This window comes from Cryptotermes secundus, unplaced genomic scaffold, assembly GCF_002891405.2.
Source record: "Cryptotermes secundus unplaced genomic scaffold, Csec_1.0 scaffold73, whole genome shotgun sequence".
Classification (NCBI taxonomy): domain Eukaryota; kingdom Metazoa; phylum Arthropoda; class Insecta; order Blattodea; family Kalotermitidae; genus Cryptotermes; species Cryptotermes secundus.
In genome coordinates, this window is record NW_019738871.1 from 1,860,628 (window position 1) to 1,885,916 (window position 25,289).

At 40.3% G+C, this 25,289-nt stretch overlaps 2 protein-coding genes across 7 annotated transcripts in view; both read left to right on the forward strand.

The window, feature by feature from the left end:
* The window catches only part of LOC111871064 (poly(ADP-ribose) glycohydrolase), a 28,864-nt gene extending 11,477 nt beyond the window's left edge, over positions 1–17,387 (forward strand). For 4 of the 5 annotated variants that reach the window (XM_033754101.1, XM_023863830.2, XM_023863831.2 and 1 more), the window contains exons 4-12: positions 983–1,102; positions 1,963–2,378; positions 4,142–4,227; positions 4,943–5,102; positions 5,193–5,323; positions 5,656–5,843; positions 8,108–8,345; positions 8,824–8,949; positions 16,405–17,387. In XM_033754101.1, coding sequence (XP_033609992.1) covers positions 983–1,102; positions 1,963–2,378; positions 4,142–4,227; positions 4,943–5,102; positions 5,193–5,323; positions 5,656–5,843; positions 8,108–8,345; positions 8,824–8,949; positions 16,405–16,808 — 1,869 coding nt within the window. In that variant the 3' untranslated portion in view covers positions 16,809–17,387. Of the gene's footprint in view, positions 1–982; positions 1,103–1,962; positions 2,379–4,141; positions 4,228–4,942; positions 5,103–5,192; positions 5,324–5,655; positions 5,844–8,107; positions 8,346–8,823; positions 8,950–9,646; positions 10,447–16,404 lie in introns of those variants that run through there. The other variant, XM_023863833.1, reaches the window with a different exon arrangement.
* Positions 17,388–20,522: 3,135 nt separating this feature from the next.
* LOC111871061 (medium-chain acyl-CoA ligase ACSF2, mitochondrial) overlaps positions 20,523–25,289 on the forward strand; it is a 74,511-nt gene continuing 69,744 nt past the window's right edge. For both annotated transcript variants that reach the window (XR_004513729.1, XR_004513730.1), the window contains exon 1: positions 20,523–20,881. The gene's annotated coding sequence lies outside the window, so the exon portion shown is untranslated. The remainder of the gene's footprint in view (positions 20,882–25,289) is intronic.

Here is a 25,289-nt window from a genome sequence, read left to right on the forward strand (position 1 = left end):
GGGAGTGGCGGGGCGGGAACTCGCCTATTACCGTAGTAACGCGAGCGTTACGTTACCGCCACGTACCGCTGGGGAGGTAGGGGTCGACATGTCACAATATTTATACACTTATTTATTTATATATTTATTTATTTATAGATTATTTAATGATGATTTCAGTATCTAGACTGTATAGTGTTGAGTGGATGGATGATAGATGTCTTGGCTGAGATTCAAACAAACCATGCATCTCTCAGATGTGAGGCAAGAGTGTTATATGCCAACTGTTCAGTCTCATTATAGTCAATTTCTTCTGGTGTTGCCCCACGGACATAACAGACTTCTGCTGATTTATTTGTGGCCATTGCGTTGCAAACTTCGCCACCGTTATTCTTATCATCTCATGTTTAACTAAGAACTGTGAGTGTAGGATCTTCTGTTTCATCTCTCATACAAGTCACCTCTTGTTTTATAAAGTCACTACTTTCTTGTTTTAGTTGAATATATATTGTTCTACAATATTGTGTTGAAGACAGCCGAGGTTTTATTATGTCAGTATGTTATGTAGCCAGTTACTTGACTAGCTGTTCTCTCTCGCCTCTTAGGTGTGTCTTTAAACAGATTAACTTGTCTGTGATTTTTGTATTGTCATCATGTTTCTATGCTGAAGGAAGACTGTAAATTGAAGTGATCTGGAAATCAAGTGCTAAGAGAAATTAATGTGACGAATGGATAGAATTACTTAGGGAAACTTAATCGCTTATTCTGTTCCATTGTTGTGAAGTTAAGTTTGTCTGCACATATAGCTTAAGTGAATGAAACAAGAGATATGAACAGGTGTCTGGCTGGTCAGTTGGAAAGCAGCTATTTGGAAGACCAAGGCATATAGCTTGTCATATACAGTCTCTGTGTGTATGTTTACTGTTAATGGAGAAACTTAGAATTCATGAATATTATGATTGTGTTGTAGCACCGAGACTGAGAGATTTGTTTAATTTTTCAGCTACCGATTGTTACATGTGGCCAACCTCCTAAGCCACATCCAGATAACTTGAGAGATTCCTGGGACACTGACCATGTTCGTATGCCTTTTTCAAAACACAGCTTGTATCCAGTCCAAGAGGTATGTAAAGTTGACCACGTGCATTTTTGAGAACAAGGCTTGTATGTAGTCCATAAGATTAGTAGATTGGTAGCAAAGGAGTTAACAGGGACCTGAACATACGCTTTTTGCAATTGGTCGGAAAGAGAAAGATAACTTTATTCACCATCATGTACAAATTTATATTTTGTTGGAGATCATTATGTGGATAATCAAATGAAGGAGATTGAGTTGAGAGATATGGTAAACACATACAGACTGTCGATACAGACCACTGGAACATGTAGGCATAGATAGGATAATGAGGATATTAGTAAGTCAGGCCTGAAAGTAATAGGGTTTAAGGGTGTGGACTGGAGGATTACTTGGCCAAGAATACAATACAGTACTGGGTGATGATAAACCTTTAAAAAGTAAAAAGTAAAGCTATCTCTGTAGCAGGCCGTGGATGCCCATAGGGTTGTGAGATGTTGAAGCTCCCACAATTCCTAGACAGTCAACTCACAGATGGCGGTGAGGTTGTCAGCCTTACGCGCTGGGCGCCCTTTGCCCATAGGAATATTCCTTGTACTCATTTCTTTTAGAGGCTGAGTTGACCCCAGGTACATAGTGCGGCTGGAAGGATTAGGTCAGTTGAAAAAATTCACTTCGGGATTTGATCTCCATGACCTTCCGGCTTGTAGCATAGTGCCTCAACCAACTATGCTACCGCTTGCTAATGAACCTTTGGGGTCCATAAAAGGCAGGCAATAAGACTAGCAGATCAAGTATTAGGTTCTCAAGCATGACTTTGCTCCATACATTTAATCGTATCATTTCTGATGAATATGAAGAGGATGTCTGGCAAGGGTGTATGTTACTTTAACTTGTGAATGATTTAGGGTGGAGAACAGAGTCAGTTGCGGCAACGGTGGGAGCTCGTGCAGGAGGCTCTCCTCAAGACAATAATGTCATGCCAGCAGCTGGAGGCTGTGATACTGTCTTACAACTCCAAGTACAGTGAACGTTGGGACTTCTTAGTGCTGCAGTTGCTCTTTACTGAGGTGTTCTCTGAAGATGAAACAAGCAACTTCTTCTCAACCCTACTCCCACAAATTATTCAACTTGCGCTACAGTTGCCTACTCTGCTGACAGCACCAGTACCGTTGCTTGTTCAGCACCGTAACCACACGCTTAGCTTCAGTCAGTTGCAGATTGCAAGTCTTCTAGCGAATGCCTTCTTGTGTACCTTCCCTCGACGTAACACTGCCAAGCGGCAGTCTGAATATGCACGCTATCCTGATATTAACTTCAACAGGTGAGCACCTTTTGGGGATACTTTCATATTTTATGAATTCAAGAAGGTTCCATGTATGGAAACCTTACAGATGTGATTATTAAACTGAAATTTTGGAACTAATATTGCAAATTACATTTTCACATACTTACATTCATGATTTCTCCCCTTGTTTGAGAGAAAGGGTGAGTGATGTATGCTTCTGTTGCATAATGTCATTCTTATTTGTAATTGTTCGGAGGTATATCATTTATCCTGTATTTTTAATCATGATTAAAAGTATAGACTATTGCTCAGACCTATTTGCTGGACTTAGGTTTGCTCGCTCCTTATACTCTGCAGTCTGACATAACCGTAAAAGTGATTACTTTAATGTAACCCTCAACACCTATTAAAGCTCAGGAAAAACAATGGTATATAAAGCATTGTATTAAAAATTTAGTGAGGTTTCTGAATTGCTGGTGTACTTCACAGTTTGTCGATAGGAACAACAACAAAGATTTTCTTTCTATCACTTTTCTTTATGATTTGTCAGCAGTGGGCAGCAGTTATCAACTCCATTAGCCATTTGTTCTTAGTTACAGTTAGTGAGCAGTGTGGTACGTCATGGTACGGTATACTTTGGAGCAACATGTATTTCTGTATGACATCTGGGTGAAATACAGATCTGCTAGAAAGTGTCAGTGAAAATTTCAGTTGTTCCATCTCGATAGTGTGGTGATGTAGCTTCTTACTGTGGTCTACAGTTCAGCCACTTCTGACATTAGTTGTCATGTGATGGACTGTAGACACGGTTTGGATTGGTAATTGGATTTATTGAACACTTACAGAACATAACTTCAAGTAGCTATAGTGCTATCACTCATTTACTCACTGTACACTTCGCAACAGAATGCAGTAAGTTTTTTCAGTCTGCTATATCTTCACCATTTGTTGTATGGCCCTCAACTTCTGTGTTCATGCCCTTACTGGCCGGAGACTGTCTCCCAACTAACTAAACTCTAGACTTGTCCTGCTTATAACACCTGCAACAGTTCTTTCATTGTTCCATCACACAGCTATCACACAAGCCGCGTAGAGAACGCCTCTTCTAAGCTATTCAATTGGTGTAAAAGTACTTGTAAAAGTAAAGTAAAAGTAAAGCTATCCGTGTACCAGGCCGTGAAGACCCATAGGGTTGTGAGATGAGGGTCCCACACTATGTAGACATTTGGCTCAAAGATGGCTGTGAGGTTGTCAGCCTTACATGCTGGCCGCGCTTTACTCCCCAGGAAAATTATTTAATTAATTCCTGGTACTCGTTTCTGGTAGAGGCTGAGTAAACCCCAGGGCTTAGTGCGGCTGGAATGATTAGGTCAACTGAAGAAAATCCAATGACCTCATCGGGACTTGAACCTGTGACCTTCCAGCTTGTAGCATAGCCCCTCAGCCAACTATGCTGCCGCATGCCCCATTTCCATTGGTGTATGTTAGGAACCCGTTGCCTGGCAATGGACCCTCATGCTACAGTACTGTAGAGAAACTGCAGACACGATAATTTTATGAAACTGCTTAGCCTTGAACATTTAGCATGTTTGGAACTTTCAGCTAGTTGTAAATTGGTCACTGAATGTATAATGTATAGCTCCTGCTTATCTTGCCATGTAGATTGAAGCATTTGATGGAAAGTTTGTGCTGGTATTTCATCCAGAATTAATTTATTGTTGTTACTGCCCCCCCCATGTAGGAGTGTGCGGAAATGGAATTTCTTACCTTGTATTAACACACGTTGACTTTTTAATCAGGTTATTTCAGGCTGCTGAAGGAGCTGTGCCAAAACCTGAGAAACTCAAGTGCCTGCTGCATTACTTTCGAAGGGTTTGTTCCAGAGGCAAGTATTCCCTAAATATTCATTTCATTTCATTTTTATTATCACTCAGCAATCCATACATACAGGTATTACAGCCATTTGGATAGGGAAACTGTCAGTTTTACATCTAATTCTCGTGCATATCTTTACAGTATTCACTGTACCACCCTAATATGGGGGGGTTTGTCATCTGAATAATATTATCTAGATCTAGTTACCATTAATTTCATTGTCTTTACACAAATACAACAAATTAATCAGCTACATATTACATTTACACACTTGATGAATCAAAAGACATAAATTCATCTACAGAATAAAAGGAATGTCCTGGTCTTCTTAACAATGACTTAAGTTTTAAATGCCTTCATATTGATACTTTTAAATGTGGGGTATGTTTGCTTTCCCACATTGGAGACATTGAACATAATAATTGAAACTATGATGTACTTGGTATTTTATATCTCCCACTTCCCAGAAAAATTGGGTTTAATGCTTTGTTTCACTTAATTTACTTTTGCATTGAGACCTGAGGACTTCGCGACAGGCAGTATTCACAGTATAATTTTGTCGATTGTACAGTGAACCATTGGTAGGTTTTAATATTAGCAGTGTTAAACATTTTGGTTTTAATACTAATAGGTTAACTCACCAAGGTGCTAGCCACCTGTTCGTTTTGTGCGGCTTATCCCATGTGTTCAATTGTCCATGGTTCTTATTTGTGTTGTCAGTGCAGCCCCAGATGGTGTGGTGACATACGCTCGTCGATATGTGAATCACAGTGATTTGCCACAGTGGGACAAGTCTCAGAAGCTCCTGACAAAGCTTCATATCACCAGCCAAGGTACCATAGAAGACGATGGGGAGGGTCTGCTTCAGGTTGACTTTGCTAACAAGTATGTTTACCCTGCATATGTTGTTTGATCAGCAGTCAGCTCTGTTAGCAGAACACATTTCCTTCTTTGGTTCTGTTTTCTTTTCACTAGGCGGGTGGGCGGAGGGGTGCTTGGAAGAGGCTGTGTGCAGGAAGAAATTCGTTTTGTAATCTGCCCAGAACTGATCGCTGCGCGACTCTTTACAGAAGCTCTTGATTCTACTGAAGCCCTTCTTGTTGTTGGTGAGAACTAAAATGCGGTATCCTGATTGTGTAACTGCAGTAATTTAATGCTCTCATCTGTATAGATTTCTGTTATATCCCACTTACTGAAAAGGGTTCACTTCCTATTTAACATAGTTTTCTTTCTTAATAAAACTTTTAAGTTTGTTTCTAAGAAATTTCATCCCTTTGAATTCTTCATTACTGGAAATTCATAACACACGTAGTTTACTATGCTGTGTCAGTATTATCATAATTCATAAGTTTTTGCAGGAGTTTTTGTACAGATTGAAACATTTAAAAGGAGGGTTTCCTGGCTGTTACACTAGTGAAGTGCTCGTGTTTTGTGGCAGGCTGTGAACGGTTCAGCAACTACACAGGCTACAGTAACACATTTGAGTGGAAGGGTAATTATGAAGATATGACTCCTCGTGACAGTAGTGGTAGACGAATGTGCTCCATTGTTGCAATTGATGCTCTGAAACTTGGCAACCGCAATGTACAGTACACTCCAAGCAACATGCACCGAGAACTGAATAAGGTACTGATGAGTGGAAAATCATTTATATATTTATTTTCAATTATCATATTACATAATATCTTGCAGTTATTTTCTTCATTTTCTAGAGCTGCTTTGGAACATGTCCATCTTCAAGGCCCTGTTACCCACACAATTTGTCTGTCTCTTCAGCCCCTGATTTTGTCATGTCATGGCTCTCAGTGTAAGAAGGAACTGTTGGCAGAACGTTTACAAAGCTCAGTATTAAAACTGCTGTTTCACACAACCCCACCTTCATAACTTTTAATATCCTGCTATCACAGATACCAACAGGCAGCCACGTAATTAACTAAGACTGAACACTATTGCAGTTCAGACAGTAATAACAAATGTTGTCTGTTGATGATATTAGTTTTCTAAAATGTCAGTTTTTTACAAACAGAATATTTGGACAGCTAGGAGAAAGGAAGTGGCCCAGAGCAAGACATGGTTGCTTCAGCTGTAGGGAAAAGTGACACTGCTCTGTCATGGTGAATATTGTACATGTGAATATCGTAAATACATGCACTTCGTTTATCCTGATTTAAACACATGCATTTTGTACAATCTAACAATGTGACTATCGATACAACAGATAAATAAAAGACTGTATTCAAGTGAAGACAAGCATGTATTAATCTGTACCTCACTTACTTATTATATGCATAAACTTGAGCCCAGTATACAAAACTGAGACAACTGACCACACGACAACCTCTATCTGCAAAAGTTGCCACAAACTTTGCCTGCAAGTGGCAGTAACTGATTTGATATAGTTTGCTTGCAGACTAAAAGTCACAGAGTGTTTTTTAATATGAACTTATGCTACATGTTTTGAACTATGTATAGGTCATCATCAGGCCTCCTAGTAAGAACTATAAACCATGTTGCTCATAAAATTGGTTACCCCAATACATATCCTTATTGCACACTGTTACTGAATATCTTGATAGGATAACAGTGGGATTTTCATGCTGTTCTCTTATGAGCATGAACCATTCAAGACCGTATTAATGAAATCAAGAAGATTCACACAATTTTAAATCTATCCAAAAATACTGTCAAGCTATGGCTCTACAGCCTTTGTGGACCTTGGCCGCTTTTTCAGTTTCTTAATCTATACATGGTATGACTCCTTTGACGGAGGAAAAGTAATTTACCATATCTTCTGACTTGGCTCCAACTGACTTCTGGCTGTTTGTCCTACTCAGGAGTATTCTGAAAGGAAAGCGTTTCACGGGTGTTTACATTAAATCGTCTGTGAAAAAAACATTGACAGTTATTCCTGTTCAGGATTTTAAAAATTTGTTTTGAACAGTGGCTGAAGTGCTGGGAACATCATACAAAGTTGAAGGGAGATTACTTTGAAAAGCTCTAGGTTGCTAATATCTACAGCTCTTGAAAGAAATTTGTAAGAAATAGTCTCAAAACTTATTTTCCTGACCTTGTATTCTAATTTTTCCATGTTTCAATAGCAAGTTGCCATTGTAGTGTTAGCACTTGATACAGAAATATCTTGGTCTATTGAATTAATATATACATTTGTGGGTGATTTTCCCTAAAAATTAGAGAACAATTGGGGAGACTTTATTTTGTCATAATGCACCGTGATTCATATTCAGCCAGCCTGGCATTAAGTGTTTGGTGGTCTATGACAGGCTGAGGGAGTGTGATTGTGCATGTAACAGCATTGCGGGTCATGTGTGATCATGCACTGCCCTTGGTGGTAGTGTGAGGCATTCAGCCCAGTGCCAGTAGTCCATACTTCACTGTGACTGCAACATATCTCTCCCCATGCACAGCGCATATTTATAATTGAACGTTATTTTCATTTTGCTCATACATTCACATTCAAGGAGAGTTTCGGTGGACATATCCCAGTTCTCCCATTCTGCATAAGACCGCATTTTTCTTTAAGCTGTATTGCATTACTAAAATAATATTCAGTGTGAGTTTTATGCCTGTTGAATCACGTTCTAGTTTTATATGTTTGCACATCTATATATTCATCCTGAATTATTTATTTTTTAGATTTACTTTGAAATGTGTGGGATTTATTTGTACCCCCTTTTTCCATGTTGTTGAGAGAATTCCTTTTTTTCCTAAAATCATGATAAACCCACTTATGACATACTATGCCCTTTTCTGAAATTTTTAATTGTATGATGATAAAAGTATATATATATATCTCATCCAGGATTTCAGCTTGTATATGAACATCTTTTTAAGGCAGTCGTTAATTTGTTTGACTGAAATTTGTCTTACAGGCATATGTTGGTTTCCATTGCCCAGAATTCCAGCCTGGTGAAAGGCTGGCAGGAGTGGCATCTGGTAACTGGGGTTGTGGAGCTTATAGAGGTGATGCCAAGCTTAAGACACTGCTGCAGTTAATGGCTGCCTCTCAGGCTGGACGGCACCTTGCTTATTTCACATTTGGAGACGCCAAACTGCGAGATCAAGTGTACCATTTGTACACATACCTCACTGACCACCAAGTGACAGTTGGTGAGGTTTCTGTACATTTCTCTAATTTGTGCACCTCATACACTACACTATGTAGTTGATTTGTTCTGAATATGGAGCGGGGAGAAGTTCATGACATGTGTTTGTAAGATCTGTTAGGTATACTGTGTGTTAAACTAACGCTGTTACTGCATACCATAAGGATTTACTGCTAATTACATCAGTTCCCACTGCAAGACCTCAGAAGTAGTTGAATTCAGTTTATATTCTCACATCCTGTTTCTGTACAAATGATTTTAATATTATCCTTTGTCCTTTAACTTTCCCCAGGAAATTTCTGTAAATATTTCTTGTTTTTCTCACCTGTAAAATTAAATTTTCTAGACTTCTCATTGTAATTATATTCTTAGATTGTTTTACTCTTCTTAGAGTTTATCTTCAAATATTTTTTCTTGTCTGTATCATAGTTATCATTTATATGAAAATTGGATTCATGATGTTGGATTCGCATCTGTCGTAGGACAATTGTGGCGCCTCTTGTGTAAGTACTATGAGCACAGTTTTCGAGGTGGCAGACTCATCACCGAGCTGTATCCATTCTTGTACCAAGCTCTCTCAAATAAGAGTAACCCAGTCGGCACCACATGTAAGTATATAACAATCATTCCAAATACAGAGCTTCTCTGTGGTAGTGTTGTGATAAAACTGATGTGAACAGTATGGTTGGTAAGGTTGTTTTTTGTGTTTTAAGCAGAATTCAAAGTGATGGGAAATTTTAATTTAGAATTCACTAATTGTGAACGGAACTTCAGGATTTATAATATCAGCAGCCTTCCTTCCGATATAATTTAATGTCTTCCATGTTTAGAGTAGGTCCATACAAGCATCACTCCAGTGGTAGTGCAGTGTGAGTGTTATGAATGTAGATTCTTTCCTTGTGGAAACTCTCATCAAATTTTTATTGGGGTTCTTCTCACTTCTATTAGTATGTGTTCTCGGTTCCCAGTTTCCGTAGTCACCTATTTTCTCAGTTCATCCTGTTCTCAGCTCTACATTTGTTACAAGGTACATCTTAGTCATTTCCGTGCTATACTGTTTATGTTCATCCGTTTTCAGTTGAGTTCCTTCTACCGTTTGGATACACCCAGAATTCTCCAGAATTCCATTTCATGAGGTCCCATCCAGGATTTATTATGCCCACAGATTTCCTAAACTCCAGCCTGATTTCTGCATAAAGAAATACTTATCTTTGTGGCTGTGGTTCTTTTATGTACATGTATAAATAGGGATTAAAACTGTATACTTCATTTTTGTTCTAAGAACTAATCCCTGGGTTTCTCTAGGTTCTATGTTGTAGCACAGTTGATGGAAGAGCTGGTACATCCTGTCTCCTTCATGGTGAATCTCAGCAGCTAAATATGTGAAAACTTGTCATCTAAAGACAATTACAATCCATTAACAAAAATTAGTAGTAGCCTTATGTGCTCTAAAGGTGGCACATATGTTGGAAATGTGGACATTCACAGACCCAGGATATTGTGTGCTTTGTATGGCAGTGTGAGAACAGGGTAACATGGTTACAGTGTTCTCGAAAGTACACATGGTGTCTGCTGAGTCTCTGGAATATTCTCGTCGTTCTTGATGTACAGCATGGACCTGATAATCCATCCGTCACCATTGTAAAGTTTGAATTTCACTATGAAAATGTAATTCAAAAGGGACATATTACACCTGTGGCCAGTCTAGGTTGCCATTTTTCTTGCAAATCCAAATGAACTTTTTGTCTTTATTATCCCCCCTAGCACCAGGGAATTTGATTCAATTTAAATAACCAGAGAGTGGAAAAGATGTGGCCTTAAATTTGCCAGAAATTTCTGCAATTTTAATTAAATTTATCTGCAGAAAAGAAGGATATAATTTACATTATCTTAGTAATTCATGTTCCTTGAAGCAGTCAAAGCAAGAGGCAAACATCTCATTAGCATAATAACCTCAGGGACATGTACTGTTCATCTGGTGTTACTGATTTACAAGCACACTGTGAAGTTCGACACCCTCTTCCCTGTAGTTTTCTGAAATATTCTGCTTAATTACTGGCTTCAGTTATATAGCTTCTAAGAATAAATCCTTTGTTTGAAAAACAGTTCAAAACGTTTTCATGTTTTATTTATATCCTTTGATGCACATCGTAACCTAAATCAATCTGTAGAAAGTTTCTCTAGTCACTAGTGGTTCGACAGAATCTCTGTCACTGTTAACACACCTGCATAATTATATGTCATATAGTGTTTATAAGAATTAGAATATACAGAACTCTAATTTTGCCTGTGGTTCTGTATGGGTTTGAAACTTGGTCTCTGACATTAAGGGAGGAAGAGAGACTGAGGGTCTTTGAGAACAGGGTGTTGAGGAGAATATTTGGACTGAAGAGAGATGAAGTGATAGGAGGCTGGAGAAAACTGCATAATNGTGCTATTACGAATATAGGAATGAAACATTAATATTTAATTAAGAATTGAATAGTATAGATTTTCAGAGGAAAATTACGTAATTCATTTTGCTTTACTGAACATGCAAATAATAAAATACTAACAGTTTACTGTATTTAAAATTTGTTTGGGTAGAACATTCCTGGCTCCGAATACGTCAACCTCCCTGCAGACAACATTAGCAGCAGGAGCTTCATAACTTGTGCTCTTTTCCAAGTATAATTAGAATGATCAAGTCAAGGAGGATGAGGTTGGCAGGGCATGTAGCATGAATGAGGGAGACAAGGAATTCATATAGGATATTGATGGGAAAGCCAGATGGAAAGAGACCACTGGGAAGACCAAGGTGTAGGTGGGGGGACAATATTAAAATGGATCTTAGAGAAATAGGATGGGATGGTGTGGATTGGATTGATCTGGCTCAGGATAGGGGACCAGTGGAGGGCTCTTGTGAACACGGTAATGAACCTTTGGGTTCCATAAATTGCTGAGAAACTCTTGAGTAGCTGCAAAATTGGCAGCTCCTCCAGAAGGGCTCAGCTCCATGAGTAAGTAAGTAAGTAAGTAAGTAAGTATAGCGTTTATAAGTCAACAATTATAAATCTGGTGATGGTATGTTATGTCAAGCAAATTTTGCATAGACAGAATAATAAGCTAAAATATGATAACAGTATCAGCATCTGTTAATAATGATAAGAGGTAACTTTTTCACTTTGCTACTGGTAATATGAAGCTGCTACTTGCATTTCTTGTTTGTAGCCTCCTTTGCCTCTGTGATGCTCAGGGTGAATTCTATATGTGAATGTTTTGCCTGTCTCTGACAGTGGTGCTGTCGATGAACAGACTTTTACAAGGTGTGTTCCAAAAGTCGTGAAATATATGTATATATATATTAAATGCATTGATGATATCGGTACAAAGTGTTAATATTCTTCAAAGTACTGTCCATGAGCATCTACACATTTTTTCCACCAACTCTCCCATGCCAGGTACGCCTCCTGAAAAGGCCTCGACAGGAACCTCATTTAAAGCTGTTGTCATGGCCGCTTGGATAGCCTGAATGCTTTCAAAACGGTGTCCTTTGAGTGCAGTCTTGATCCTCGGGAACGAAAAGAAGTCGGCCGGAGCTAGATCGGGGCTGTAGGGTGGCTGTGGCAGCTCGTCCGTCAACAATTTGGGGATCAGCTTGGTGCACACCTTTCGCATGTTCAATTCGTCCATAAAGATGCGATGCACAACGGTTTTTGGAATGTTCAGAGTGTCGGCTAACAACCGGACAGTCATTCAACGGTCAGTATTCAACAGATCAGGCACACGAGTCACATTTTCATCGGTTTGGCTTGTTGATGGCCGTCCAGAGCGGGGGTCATCTTCCACTCCTTCCTGGCTCTCCTTAAACTTCTTCACCCACCTTGTAACTTGCACATATGATAGAACAGGCTCCCCGTAGGCTTGCTTAAGCAGTTCGTGAGTTTCGGCAGCTTTTTTGTTGAGCTTTGTGCAGAACATGACGGCCCAACGTTGTTTGAAAGTATCCGCCATCGCGCCGTGATGTGGTCACAAAACACAGGTGCACTAAATCAGTGATACTGATGCCTCCAATGCTCGAGCAGACTGACCTTGGGTACGCTGTGAAGCTAAAGGCCTCCCCCCTCCTAACCCAACCGCTTCCAGCACGCTCCCACCAGTAGGAGCGGGGAAAGAAATATATTTCATGACTTTTGGGACACACCTTGTATGATACTGTTTCCCCCCCCCCCACAACTTTGTTGAGTGTGTCTTTATACCAGGTTATCATGATGCATTCAGATCGTTTTTGGGGTGTCTTAAGTTGTTCATATAAACAAGTTAATGTGCTATGAAGTGAATAAATTGTAATTCTTGTTTTCAGTAAGTTTATCTTATACAGCTGAGATGGGAACAACTACAAACAGAATAGTGCCTTTGTTCTCTGATAAGTTATTTAATTATGAAATGTATGGAAGTTACATTAAATAGGATGAAATACTGGGTGCCTGACTCTTTAACTCCATGGAGCTGAGTCGTTCTTGAGAAGCCAGTAGTTGCACAGTCACTCAAGCAGAATTGTATTGAACCCAAAGAACAATAACATTCAGAAGAACAGGCTCACACAAGTAACCTCTTAGAAACACACATCCTTATTAAGTGGTGATATGATTCCCTTATACAAAGAATCCTGTCCCCACTTCATATGATTTCATTCCTATTTCCATAGATAAACATATACTTTCTGGTTCAGTACCACCCTTGTGCCATGTGACCTGTATTCCCACTAAAACTAGCTTATACTTTGATTTAATACTTTCTGCTGTTGTCAGTGACATGCCATGTTGAGATGCCTTACATTCCACATGCCAAGTCTCATGTCCGTTCCTCATCACTTAAGTCATTCCTGATAATACTCCTGAGTCGAAGGCTCTGTGTAACATTTTGTGACATGCTGATATTTTTATGGTGAAGAGCCCCATGCCCAAACCCAAACCCCTTGTATGCAGTATGTGACTTCTTATTCAGTATTTTCACAGTTGCCTTCCATATAAAAAAGGTAAAGTTGTCCCCGTGCTTAACTAATTAAGCACTGTGCCATGAAGGCATATGGGGGAGTGGATGTATAGATCCACATTTTCTTGACCCCCCCCCCAGTACCTATTGGATAGGAGGCTGGGTGGGCCCAAGAGCCAGTCTGAACGATATGGAGGAGAGAAAATTGTTGACCCTACCAGGACTTGAACTCCGACCCCTCGGTTGTCCAGCCCATAGCCAATCGCTATACTGACTGTGCTACCCCAGCTTGCCTTCCATATATGGAGGCCATTTCCACCATGGGCAACCTGACAACATGCCGTTCCTTGATGTTAAGGGACCTGCTTAACATGGAATGTTGAGCGACTGCTTAACTAAAACATGAATCAGTAGATCTTTTCCATGGCTTCTGAACTGCCTGTATACTAAAACAAATGTTATGGACTTTCCTACTTAGAAGGGAAGTTGGGGAAGGAAACCATTTCATCAAATAACCAACTGGAATGCTTTTTACTTTTGTTTATGGTGAAGTTGCTGTCTCTGATGACATGGAAGAAAGTACTTTTTAGTAAGTAATTTTTGTCTGTTAGCAGATAGAAATACATACAGCTGAGCTGTTAAGCACCTGATCCTAGCCTTTCTGAGGTTGAAATTTATATTCTAAAATTGAAAAGGGATAAATCACCAGGTAGTGATCAAATTCTGGCAGAACTTACTCAAGCACGAGGCGAAATATTACATTCTGTGGTCCATAAGCAAATAAATTCTATTTGAAATAGGAAAAATAGCTTGATTAGTGGAAGGAGTCTATTGTACCATTTCACAAGAAGGCGTGATAAAATTGACTGTAATAATAATTGTGGGATATCACTGCTATCAGCTTCATGCAAAATTTTGTCCAATATTCTTCTTTCAAGTTTAAGTCAATATATAGATGAAATTATTGGGGATCATCGCTGTGGGTTTCAACATAACAGATCAACTACTGATCAGATCTTTTGCATTCTTCAGATACTGGAGAAATAAATGGAAGTACAATGAGACAGTACATCAGCTATTCATAGACTTCAAGAAAGCCTATGATTCAGTTAGGATGGAAGTATTGTACAGTATTCTCATAGAGTTTTGGGTGGCCCTGAAACTAGATATGCTGATTAAAATATGTTAAAACGAAGCGTAGGGTAAAGTCCATACAGGTAAACATTTATCTGATAATTTTCCTATCTAGAATGGTCTAAAACAAGATGCTTCATTGCCACTGCTTTTCAACTTTGCTGTAGAATATTCCATAAGGAAGGTTCAGGAAAACCAGGTGGCACTGCTGCTGGTCTATGCTGATGATGTGAATGTATATGGAGATAACATAGATACCATAAAGAAAGACACAAACTTTAATTGACGCTAGTAAGGAGTTTGGTCTAGAAGTAAACACAGAGAAAACTAAGTATATGTTGCTGTCTTGTCACCAGAATCCAGGCCAAGCTAGCTAACAAAGTATTTGAAAATGTGGCACAGTTCAAATGTCTGGGAATGACCACAGCAAATCAAAAGTTGATTGAGGAGGAAATTTAGAGAAGGATGAATCTAGGTAATGCTTGCTACCATTCAGTCCAGAACCTTATGTCTTCACATCTACAGTCTAAAAACATAAAAATTAGACTATACAAACTATAATTTTGCCTGTTGTTCTGTATGGGTCTGAAATTTGGTCTCTGACTTTAAAGGAGGAACATAGACTGAGGGTATTTGAGAACGGTGCCAAAGAGAATATTTGGACTAAAGAGAGACGAAGTGACAGGAGGTTGTAGAAAACCACATAGTAAGGGGCTTCATAACTTTTACTCATCTCCAAGTATAATTATAATGATCAAGTCAAGGATGAGATGGGCAAGGCATGTAGCATGAAGGGGGAGAGTTGGAATGTATATAGGGAATTGTTGGGAAAGCTGGAAGGAAGGAGACCACTGGGAAGACCAAGGTGGGTGAAAAATATTAAAATGGATCTTAAAGATAGAGGATGGGGTGGTATGGATTGGATTGATCTGGCTCAGGATAAGGACCAGTGGAGGGCTCTTGCAAACACAGTAATGAACTTTCGGGTTCCATAAAATGCTGGAAAGTTCTTGAGTCTGCACAGTTGGCGGCTTCTCAAGATGGGCTCAGCTCCATGAGTGAGTGAGAGAGAGTGATTTTGTCAAATTTAGTGAAAAAGAGGACAAGTCCGATGTAATGTAATCTGACAACTAAGATGTGACAGACACTAGATCACTTTGAAAGTATCACGGTTTATGTCTCATCATTTGAGCGGTTGTGTATTACTCCACTGTACTATATTATTGCTATAGGAAGACGCTGCAATTCACTGGAACCTCCAGATCTGACAGTCCTTAGAAGGGGTGTTGAAATTTTTTATTCATTATCACAAAAGAACAGTACAGTCCATCCATATGAGTTTAAGGCACTTTACCTAGGGATGAAACATGGTGTCTATCTTAGAGAGAATGTAAATTATAGAGTTGTAGAAGTTATTTTTACCTGAGAAGGTTAAGGAAACGTGAGGATTGTATGATATTTCATAAGAAGGAATCACTGGTGCTCACTGGATAGAAATCCTGGTGGACCCCAGAGCCAGTATGAATGCCATGGAAGAAATAAAAACCTGTTGCCTCTTCTGGGAATTGAACCCCAATTTCACAGTCGTCCGGCCAGTAGTCTTAATTATGAAAGGTCACTGTTGAATCATATCACTCATAACGGATGTGACTGGATTCGTTTCTCAGGACAAAAAATTTGAACAGGCAGAACCTTTAATCTTGCTGTACTGAAAACAATGTTATTCACTGACTATGACTCATTGTCATACAGAGGTATACAATGAATGCCAGCCAGAACATCCACTATAATCCGAATGTTCTTTTATTTTCTTTGTCTCTTTGAACTATTTGTAATTCTGTCATTTGGTAGCCTCGTTACAAGCGCTTTATTAATATTTGAGATTGCTAGCGAATGTTGTAAGACTGCAAAAGGTGACGGTGACTCACTGAATTTGCTGATCCTTATGTTTGCAGCTGCTTCATTTGCACTGTCAGCAAGACACATAGGTACGAGACCCAGAGGAGAGGGGAACAATGAATGTAAGTGGCTTAATAAGAACAGAGGGGCCCTCAACGATAAGGAACTGGAAGATGCTCTAGCAGCACTTCCGGTTGATTCGGACAATTGCAATGCAAGGAAAAGTGAAAATGAATCTCCATTCAAGTGCATTAAGCTTAGAGAAACATGTGGAAGCTCGTATGTCAACCAGGGCTCAGTAGGGAAGCAACAGGACACTGTAGCAACCAGTGATAAACAAAAGGGGACACTATTGCAGTACCTGGAACAGTGTGACACCAACAGTTCATTGACTGCCAGAAGTCCTATACCTAAAAGAAAAATATCAGACTATTTTGCAGCAGCTCCTAGACCTAAGTGAAGCCAAGAAGTTTGAATCTCATAGCTCTTTTTCGAAAATGAAATGTAAATGTGAAATAAAAATATATTTTGTCTCTTGTTGACCCTGCTTGTTTAAAACTAAGTGGCGCTTTATTTGGACTTTACAAATTAAAGTATTTGTTTAATTCACTGATTCTCAAGCCCCTTTTTTGGCACTGCCATTACAGAACAAGATTGAATGTGCCATAGAACTAGTTTCAAACTGCAAATATTATTATACCTTGATCATTAAATTTGAGGTGTGTGAAGAAAACAAATGACCTTTTATACCAGCCAGTAGAATTGCCATGGTGTACGCCTTGAGGACCACCGATTTAGTTCGTTCTGTTACTTTGCATGTGTTAGGTCTGAATTCCAGGGGTAAGAATGCTGGCTAAATCTGGCACATAGTAGTTTCAGCATCTTCATGCCCAAAGGTTGTTTGTATAACTAGTGATTTCCTTAGTCATGAATCTCAATGCAATCAGAAAGCTTCTCATAAATTATCTTCATTGGTTGCATCCTGTTGTGTGTTCCAGATATATATAGGAATTATGTCGGCTGTCAACACAACACATGCTACAAATNTAGGAATTATGTCAACCGTCAAAACAACAAATATACTCAGTTTTAATATTCGATCTTTATTCCTGCTACATGTTTCGGCTGCACAGGACCATCATCAGGCAGCTATACGTATGTAGGAATACGGAGAGTTNTTATATAGCCTCTCATGAGTTGTGTGTTGATATCTGCAAACACAGCGGTTTGTAACCTCTTAGTAATTATAAGGAAGAGGTCAAAATGTCAGTTACCTACTTGTTATTTCCTGTTTTGAACAAAAGTTTTATTTAAACATTTGCAAGTTTGGGGTAGAGATGTGACATCTCTATCAGATATTAAGAAAAATGAACATACAGTTGGGAAGGCTTGATAAATTATGTAAGATTTGAAGAAAGCAGTCTTCTGGGATTTGGCACCGTGTATATGTGGTGTTAACAGACATTTCGGAGGAACGTATCGCCTTGATCTTCAGGGTAGAAGGAAAAATATAAGAAATCCGCAAGTGAAGAGACCGTGAGAACCGGTAAAAGCAGACATTCTGTGATAGGTTCCTCCGAAACGTCAGTTAACACCACATATATATGGTGCCAAATCCCAGAAGACTGTACTTCTTGTGGCTTATTTTGGACTTCACCCATCGTCTGGTATGTAAAAGACAAAAAACCACCTGCCCANGACTGCTTTCTTCATAGTCACCACCATGAATACCTCAAATCTTACTTCTGTAAGATTTGTTTTCTGTTTTTTTGCAGAATAATTAAGAAATAAGCAAATGCTTATTTTTGGGTTTAAGTGTTTTTCCCCATGTTAATAAACTTTCTTGTATGAAAATAATATATGAAAAATTTGTTGTTAATTTTGTATGAACCAAGGAAAAGAACTTTATATGTTGAGTTAATACAGTTCAACATTAATTCCTGTGAATCTGATAGTTTTAGATTGCCTGTGCATTTTTTGTGTGTGCCTTGTCTGTAACTGTGTGAATTTCAATTGTTGAATAATAAAGTAATTTATCAAGTATAAGTACAAATCGTGTAGCAGGGATTATGTGACAGACTTTGCATTTGTATGTGCTGCCCCACTAAAATGAACATAGCTGTGTAATGAAGTAGAACAATTTCTGTTTTATTTTTATAATTGGTTGGACCCATAAGAACATTTTTTGTATACTTAATTATGTCTTGTCATTTGGGCTTTTCATTTGAGTCTAGGGTTCAGCCTGAGAACGGATTTGTGGTAGACTAAGTGATATTGGTGCTGATCACAGTGGCTGCACGGTCTAAGGCAGTGCTCTCCAACTTTCTTATGTACTCAGGCACAATTCACTGATGCCTGTGGAGGTGCCGGTGCCACCACACACTACTACCACAAGTACTACTACTACTACTACTAATAATAATAATAAAATTTTTCGACAATATTTAACAGTACTCAGGCATTCAAAAATGTCTCTTGTCTTACAGTTTGAATTAATATTAAAAATCGGCTCAATTATATGTGGTTACAGAGGGCGCCAGAAAAATATACCACGGGCGCCACGTTGGACAGGGCTGGTCTAAGGCATGAACTATATTTGTTCTCTTGAACACTGGGATCATGGGTTTGAATCCTACTCAAGGCATAGGTGTCTCTGTGTTTGTGTTATGTGTATAGGCAGCGGCCTTGCAACGGGCTGATAACTTGTCCAAGAAGTCCTACTTTCTATGTAAAAAATATTATGAAACTGAAGAAGAGGCCATGGCCCAACAAAGAGCTGTAGAGCCAATGATGAATGAACAAAATGTTAGTGGGACAGATTTTTCTCCAGGTGCTCTTAGTCTAGCCCATGCTAGTCAGCATTACACTGATGCTCTGTAGTGAGGTAGGTGACACATCAGCACATTCTCTGTTGTAACACCAGTACAGCACTGAGATGACCTCACTCACAGTAAGGAATATTTTATTTTCTGCTTATTTCCAGATGCTACTCTAATAACAAAATACAGTGAACTCTTGTTATAACAGACTCATAGAGGGAACAGAGTGTTCATTGCCCATGATTTCCACTATGACCAAGAGAAAGGGTATTCACTGATGTATAACATAGGACATATAGCCTGTACATGCAATGAGAAATTACAGACCCTGCCTCTTGTCAGAGAGGGCGCCTCATGAGCACGCATTCTTGACAACAGAACACGGTATTTTCCGTGGTGTCCGTGCTGAGGAGTTATAAGAGGGTACGTACACACTAAATATGAGAGTAAAGAACAGTAGTTGAGAGAACTGGGTCGAGTTCTGGAGATATCAGTCGAAGGTGATCGAGAAGAAATAGCAAGAAAGGAATTAGGCGGTACCAAGAAGACTATATGTGGGTGGCAGTGAGACAGATAAATCTGTTGCCAGGATATGACTAGAGAAGACTGAGAATCCTAGTCCGTGTGCAACGGTAAACTGGAGAGTGTAGAATAGCGGTAGAGCTGTGTCTGTAGTCGCAAACTGTGTGAATGTATAAGGTGCAATAAGTCCAATCCAGAGCCCATCTATAGTCACTAATACACAAATACTACAAAAATTCAAAATTTGTAAAAAAAAAAAGTGTAAATTTTAACAATAACAAAAATCATAAGTATGTATTACACAACACAGAAAATACGGACGCCGCAAGTAGACGGTAACGCAAGAAAGGGTAAAGAGTGACGTTCTCAAGGAAATGTAGTGTGAATGACGAAAATACATTAACATCAGAATATTTTAACTTAAAGACTAATGAAATGTGAATCGGGATAGCGTAGTCGGTATAGCGACTGGCTATGGGCTGGAAGACCGAGGGGTTGGAGTTCGAGTCCCGGTAGGGTCAAGAATTTTCTCCACGTCCAAACCGGCCCTGAGGTCCACCCAACCTCCTATCCAATGGGTAGCAGGGGTAAAGCGGACGGTGTGTGAAGCTGACATCTCCAGCTAATGCCGAGGCCAAGAAAATTTGGGTCTATACATTCACCTCTGATACGCCTTCATAGCGTAGTGCTTAATTAGTTAAGCACAGGGAGAACTTCACTTATGTTCGTGGCCTTGCCGAGTCTTGCAGCTATAATTCCTATAGTGAATTGTTTACTGCGATGGGTATGGTAGTGCTTAAAGCCTATTTCCGGAGAACAGATCCTTTCTCGGGAAGCGAATAGTCATTCAGCTCATCAAGAAATTACCCGCCTTTTATGAAATCCGAAGATTCATTAGTATGTTCATACGAACCCACCACTGGTCCGAGTCCTGAGTCGGATAAATCCAGTGCCTTTAGCCTCTACTCGTGAATTGAAATCCGTCATCACACAAAATCCTGCTCTTCGCCGAACTCGAATCGCCTTCCCTAGACTCTCGTTCAGTCTGCTGGGATCAGTCGTCGCCGCAGCATGTCGAAGGAGCGTGGTACTTGGTCCAGCCATCTGGAGTTCGTCTTGTCGTGCGTCAACTACGCCGTCGGGCTGGGAAACGTCTGGAGATTCCCGTACCTTGTATTCAAGAACGGCGGTGGTGAGTATGAAGGCATCTACCTCAAGGGAAACCTAAGAGTAACCAATGCCCCCGCCGAAATTCGAACCAATTACCTCTGGAAAGCAACTGACTGAATAAAATCTGCCCAGTCAGTGGTTACATCTCACGAGTGTGAGAGGTAATTAGTTCATTTTTGGAGATTTGAGGCATCCCGACTGAAATTCGAACCCCAATATCTCCGGACTTAGTTGAATCGTGTGAATCTCCAAGTTTACTGCCGTTTGGTATTGCCCAAAATGTTGCAGTGTGCGAATATCTAGAAATGCAATCCAGATTTAAATAAATATTCATCATTTCGAACGAAACCAACGAGATGGATATCTGTGTTACGCATACGTTCTTCGTAAGAACTGTGATAGTTGACGTCGAGAAAGTGGTTAGCTAAAGAGACTTGCGCCCATGATTCGATTCCTGACAATATAAGGATATCTTCCCTTCTTCACTCCGGCTCTGGAGTCCGACCAGCCTTCCATCCGAAGACTATCGGCGTCTTATTTCTCTGGTGTTGAGTGGCCGAAATGTGAAGCTAATCACGTTCGTCTAGTCCTGAGGTTAAGGCATGTCCTTAGCCTATTGATTCAGTAAAGGGTGAGACTTATCTTAGGCTTCCTTCACACGACATGTTGATTTCTATATAATAACGGTCAAGTACTGGAGTAGACCTCATTAATCTGTAGCCATTAAACCTCCCACATTTTATCAGACCTTAGGACAGAAAGTATGAATAGTAGGAAAATGAAGCTACAGGAAATACAAGAACAACTAAAAAAAATATTTGACACACTAATAAACCTCTACGTGTGCAACATTGGTAGCACGAACAATATCCAGTCTGTATTCAATTTCTTGCCACGTTCTTTCCAATATGTCCATTGATACAGTAATAATCGTTTCACGGATGTGAAACGTCCACTCCAGCGGTCTTGGAAGGTGGCATTGAGGAACCTCCGAACATCCAGACCCTATCTTGTTGGAAGACTATGTTAGGCTGTAGATCGGCTACCTGGGGATACAGGAACTGTTCTAACAGGCAAAGGTATACGCGGCCAGATGCTGTAGCTTCACCGAAGAGAAACGGAAATGAAATTCTTTTAGTTTTTCTTTCATCTAGTGTTAATTATAATCCATAATTTATCACAGTTTGTTCGCAATGAAAAGTTAAAATATGGGAGGTTTGAACGGAACACACTGCCCATGCGTGAGAGAATCGTATATGTTCTTAACATACTCCTCGCCTTATGTTGTATTTCCGTTACAAGCGTATTCCTGACTGATATTTTGCAAGCAGTTTTAGTCAAAAGGATGAGGTGGGCAGGGCATGTGGCACGAATAGGGGAGAAGAGGAATGCATATAGGATATTGGTGGGAAAGCCAGATGGAAAGAGACCACTAGGAAAACCAAGACGTAGGTGGGTGGACAATATTAAAACGGATCATAGAGAGATGAGATGGTATGGATTGGACTAATCTGGCTCAGGATAGAGACCAGTGGAAGGCTCTTTTGAAGACGGCAATGAACCTTTGGGTTCCATAAAGTGCTAGGATGCTCTTGAGTAGCTGTACAATTGGCAGCTTCTCAAGGAGGGCTCAGCTCCGTGAGTGAGAGTTTCAGTCGAAATGCCTGGATGAGAAAAATTCGGTTTGGACATAAAATTGATAATGTAAAATGATTTTATGTTCTCAGTGGAAGGTTAGGTACAAGATCGGGAAAATTATATGACAAGCCCATTCATGTTTCATAAACAGTTACTCACCACACGGAAATGTGTATGTTGACTGAAATTTAATAGTTGATCATGTACACCGTATTATTTTGTCATTAATAACTGCATGTACTTATTCGAAGACGACAAGCTGTAAATTTACTTGCGAAGAAAAACTGTTACGGTCATTTATTTTTGATATGGTATTTACATTATTCGGAGCCGGGATAGCGCAGTCGATATAGCGACAGGCTACGGGCTGTACGACCGAGGGGTCGGAGTTCGAGTGCCGGTGGCAAGAATTTTCTCTTCTCCACGTCAAGACCGGCTCAGGAGTCCACCCAACCTCCTATCCGGTGGGTACCAGGGGTAAAGCGGCAGGGGCGTGAAGCTGACCACTCACCAACTAGTGCCGAGGTCAAGAAAATGTGTCTATACATCCACTCCTCAATACACCTTCATGGAATAGTGCTTAATTAGTTAAACACAGGGAGAACTTTACCTTTTTTTTACACGTTTTCTTATTATGTTACTGGTGCGCGTTCAAATTCCGCATAACGTACGAAAACTGGGCGCGCCACAACCGCTATGTGTCCTGTCTGTGGTTTATTCTCCGAGCAGAGGGGCCGAGGTAGCTTGGTTCGTCGGGTCAAAGCTCTGTGGAGGAAATCTGTCTTGTTTGAAAAGCCGATACTTAATCAGCTGGTCAAGAAACTCTCCATTTTATAAGATATGAACGTTTACTTTCACTTTCTAGTTTCCTAAGACAAAAGATAAGTTGTCCTGTGCTTAACTAATTAAGCACTACGCCATGAAGACGTATGGGGGAGTAGATGTATAGATCCACATTTTCTTGACCTTGGCACTAGTTGGAGGGGAGTGGTCAGCTTTACACCCCGGCGAAAGATCCCCCGGTACCCACTGGATAGGAGGTTGGGTGGGCCCCAGAACCGGTCTGGACGATTGGAAAAGTGAAAATTCTTGACCCTAGCGGGACTCGAACTCCGACCCCTCGGTCGTCCAGCCCATAGCCAGTCGCTGTACCGGCGATTTTAATATCGACCTTCCTATGCGCATGACTTCCTAAACACACCAAACTTAGTTTGCGTTTCTGTCACTTCATACATGCACGATATATGCGTCACTCTTCCAATCCTCCTCCGTTTAGCCAACGTTAATATAGGCCTGCATTACAAGTTACGAAGCTCCTCATTGTGCAGTTTTTTTTTTCAATCGTTTGTTGCTTCTTCTCCTATGGGTTCAAATATTTCTCCTCGCACTTTATTTGCAGTCACTTTCCATCTCTGTTCTTCCCTCAAAAACGAAAGACCAGTCTCACGCCTAAACAAAACAAGAGGCAATTTAGTCTTTAATACTTCGAGTTTTAGGTGCGTTTTAAGTGGAAGAATCAGTAAATAGATCACAAATGGATATAAAACGTAAAATATATGATATTCAAACCTAAAGTAAAAAAAAAAAAAAAAGGTAAATCTATCCCTGTAAAAGGCCGTGAAGGCCCATAGGGTTGTGAGACGTTGAGGGTCCCACGTTGTCTAGACAATCGGCTCAAAAATGGCGGTAAGGTTGTCAGCCTTACGCGCCGGCCGCGCTTTACTTCCCAGGAAAATTATTTATTTAATTCCTGGTACTCATTTCTGTTAGAGGCTGAGTGAACCCCAGGGCCATAGTGTGGCCGGAAGGATTAGGTCAATTGAAGAAAAAAATCCAATGACCTCATCGGTATTTGAACCCGCGACCTTCCGACTTGTAGCATAGTGCCTCAACCACTACGCTACCGCGTGCCCCCTATGATATTCAAACCTGGGGGAAAAAAAAAATTGTTTCTCGACAAATCATCGAACAACATTGATACACTTGTGTTATCGCTTTACCAGGGCGTCGAAAGCCGCAACATAGAAGTTTTTGAGTGTTGTCTCAGCCACTTCCGCACCTCCGTTTCATCCTATTCGTCATCAGCGAAACGTTTGCCACCAGTATGTGTTTTCTGAAGCGGCCCAAACAGATGGAAGTCACTAGGGGACACGTCCGGGCTGTAAGGCGGATGTTCAGGAAGTTCCCATTGCAGTTCTTGAATTCTCTCCCGGTTTGCTGGGGCTGTATGGGATCTGGCATTGTCATGATGAAGCAGTACCCCTCTTGCCAGTTCGCCTGGAGGTTTTCTGTGAATTACATCCCGAAGCTCCAACAGAACTTCACAGTACGGGGCAGAATTCACATTTTCGCCACGCCTCTGAAAATGGGCTAACAGTACTCCCTGAGAATTCCAAAACACGGTAAGCATAACCTTCTCAGTTAATGGCGTACTCGTAACCATAAACGTTTTGGTTGAAAATGAACTGGGATATTTCCATTGCAATGAAGCACGCTTTGATTCTGCCTGTTAGTGATGTACCCATGGTTCGTCCCCAGCAACAGTCCTACTAAACATGTGAGTATCTTCTCCTTCATCTGCATACCATAAGAGATGTTGCAAGGACAGACCCATTCGGTTCAGTTTGTCCTGATCCCTTAGTTCTCTGGGCACTCAACTTCGAACGAGCATACATTACGCTGTATGCTAAACCGTGGGAACACCTTTTTTTTTAATTCGCTTAGTGGGGGGGGGGGGGGGGGCCCAACTGGGGCCCCTCTCCCCGGGCGCCACTGCTTGGCCTATTGCACGC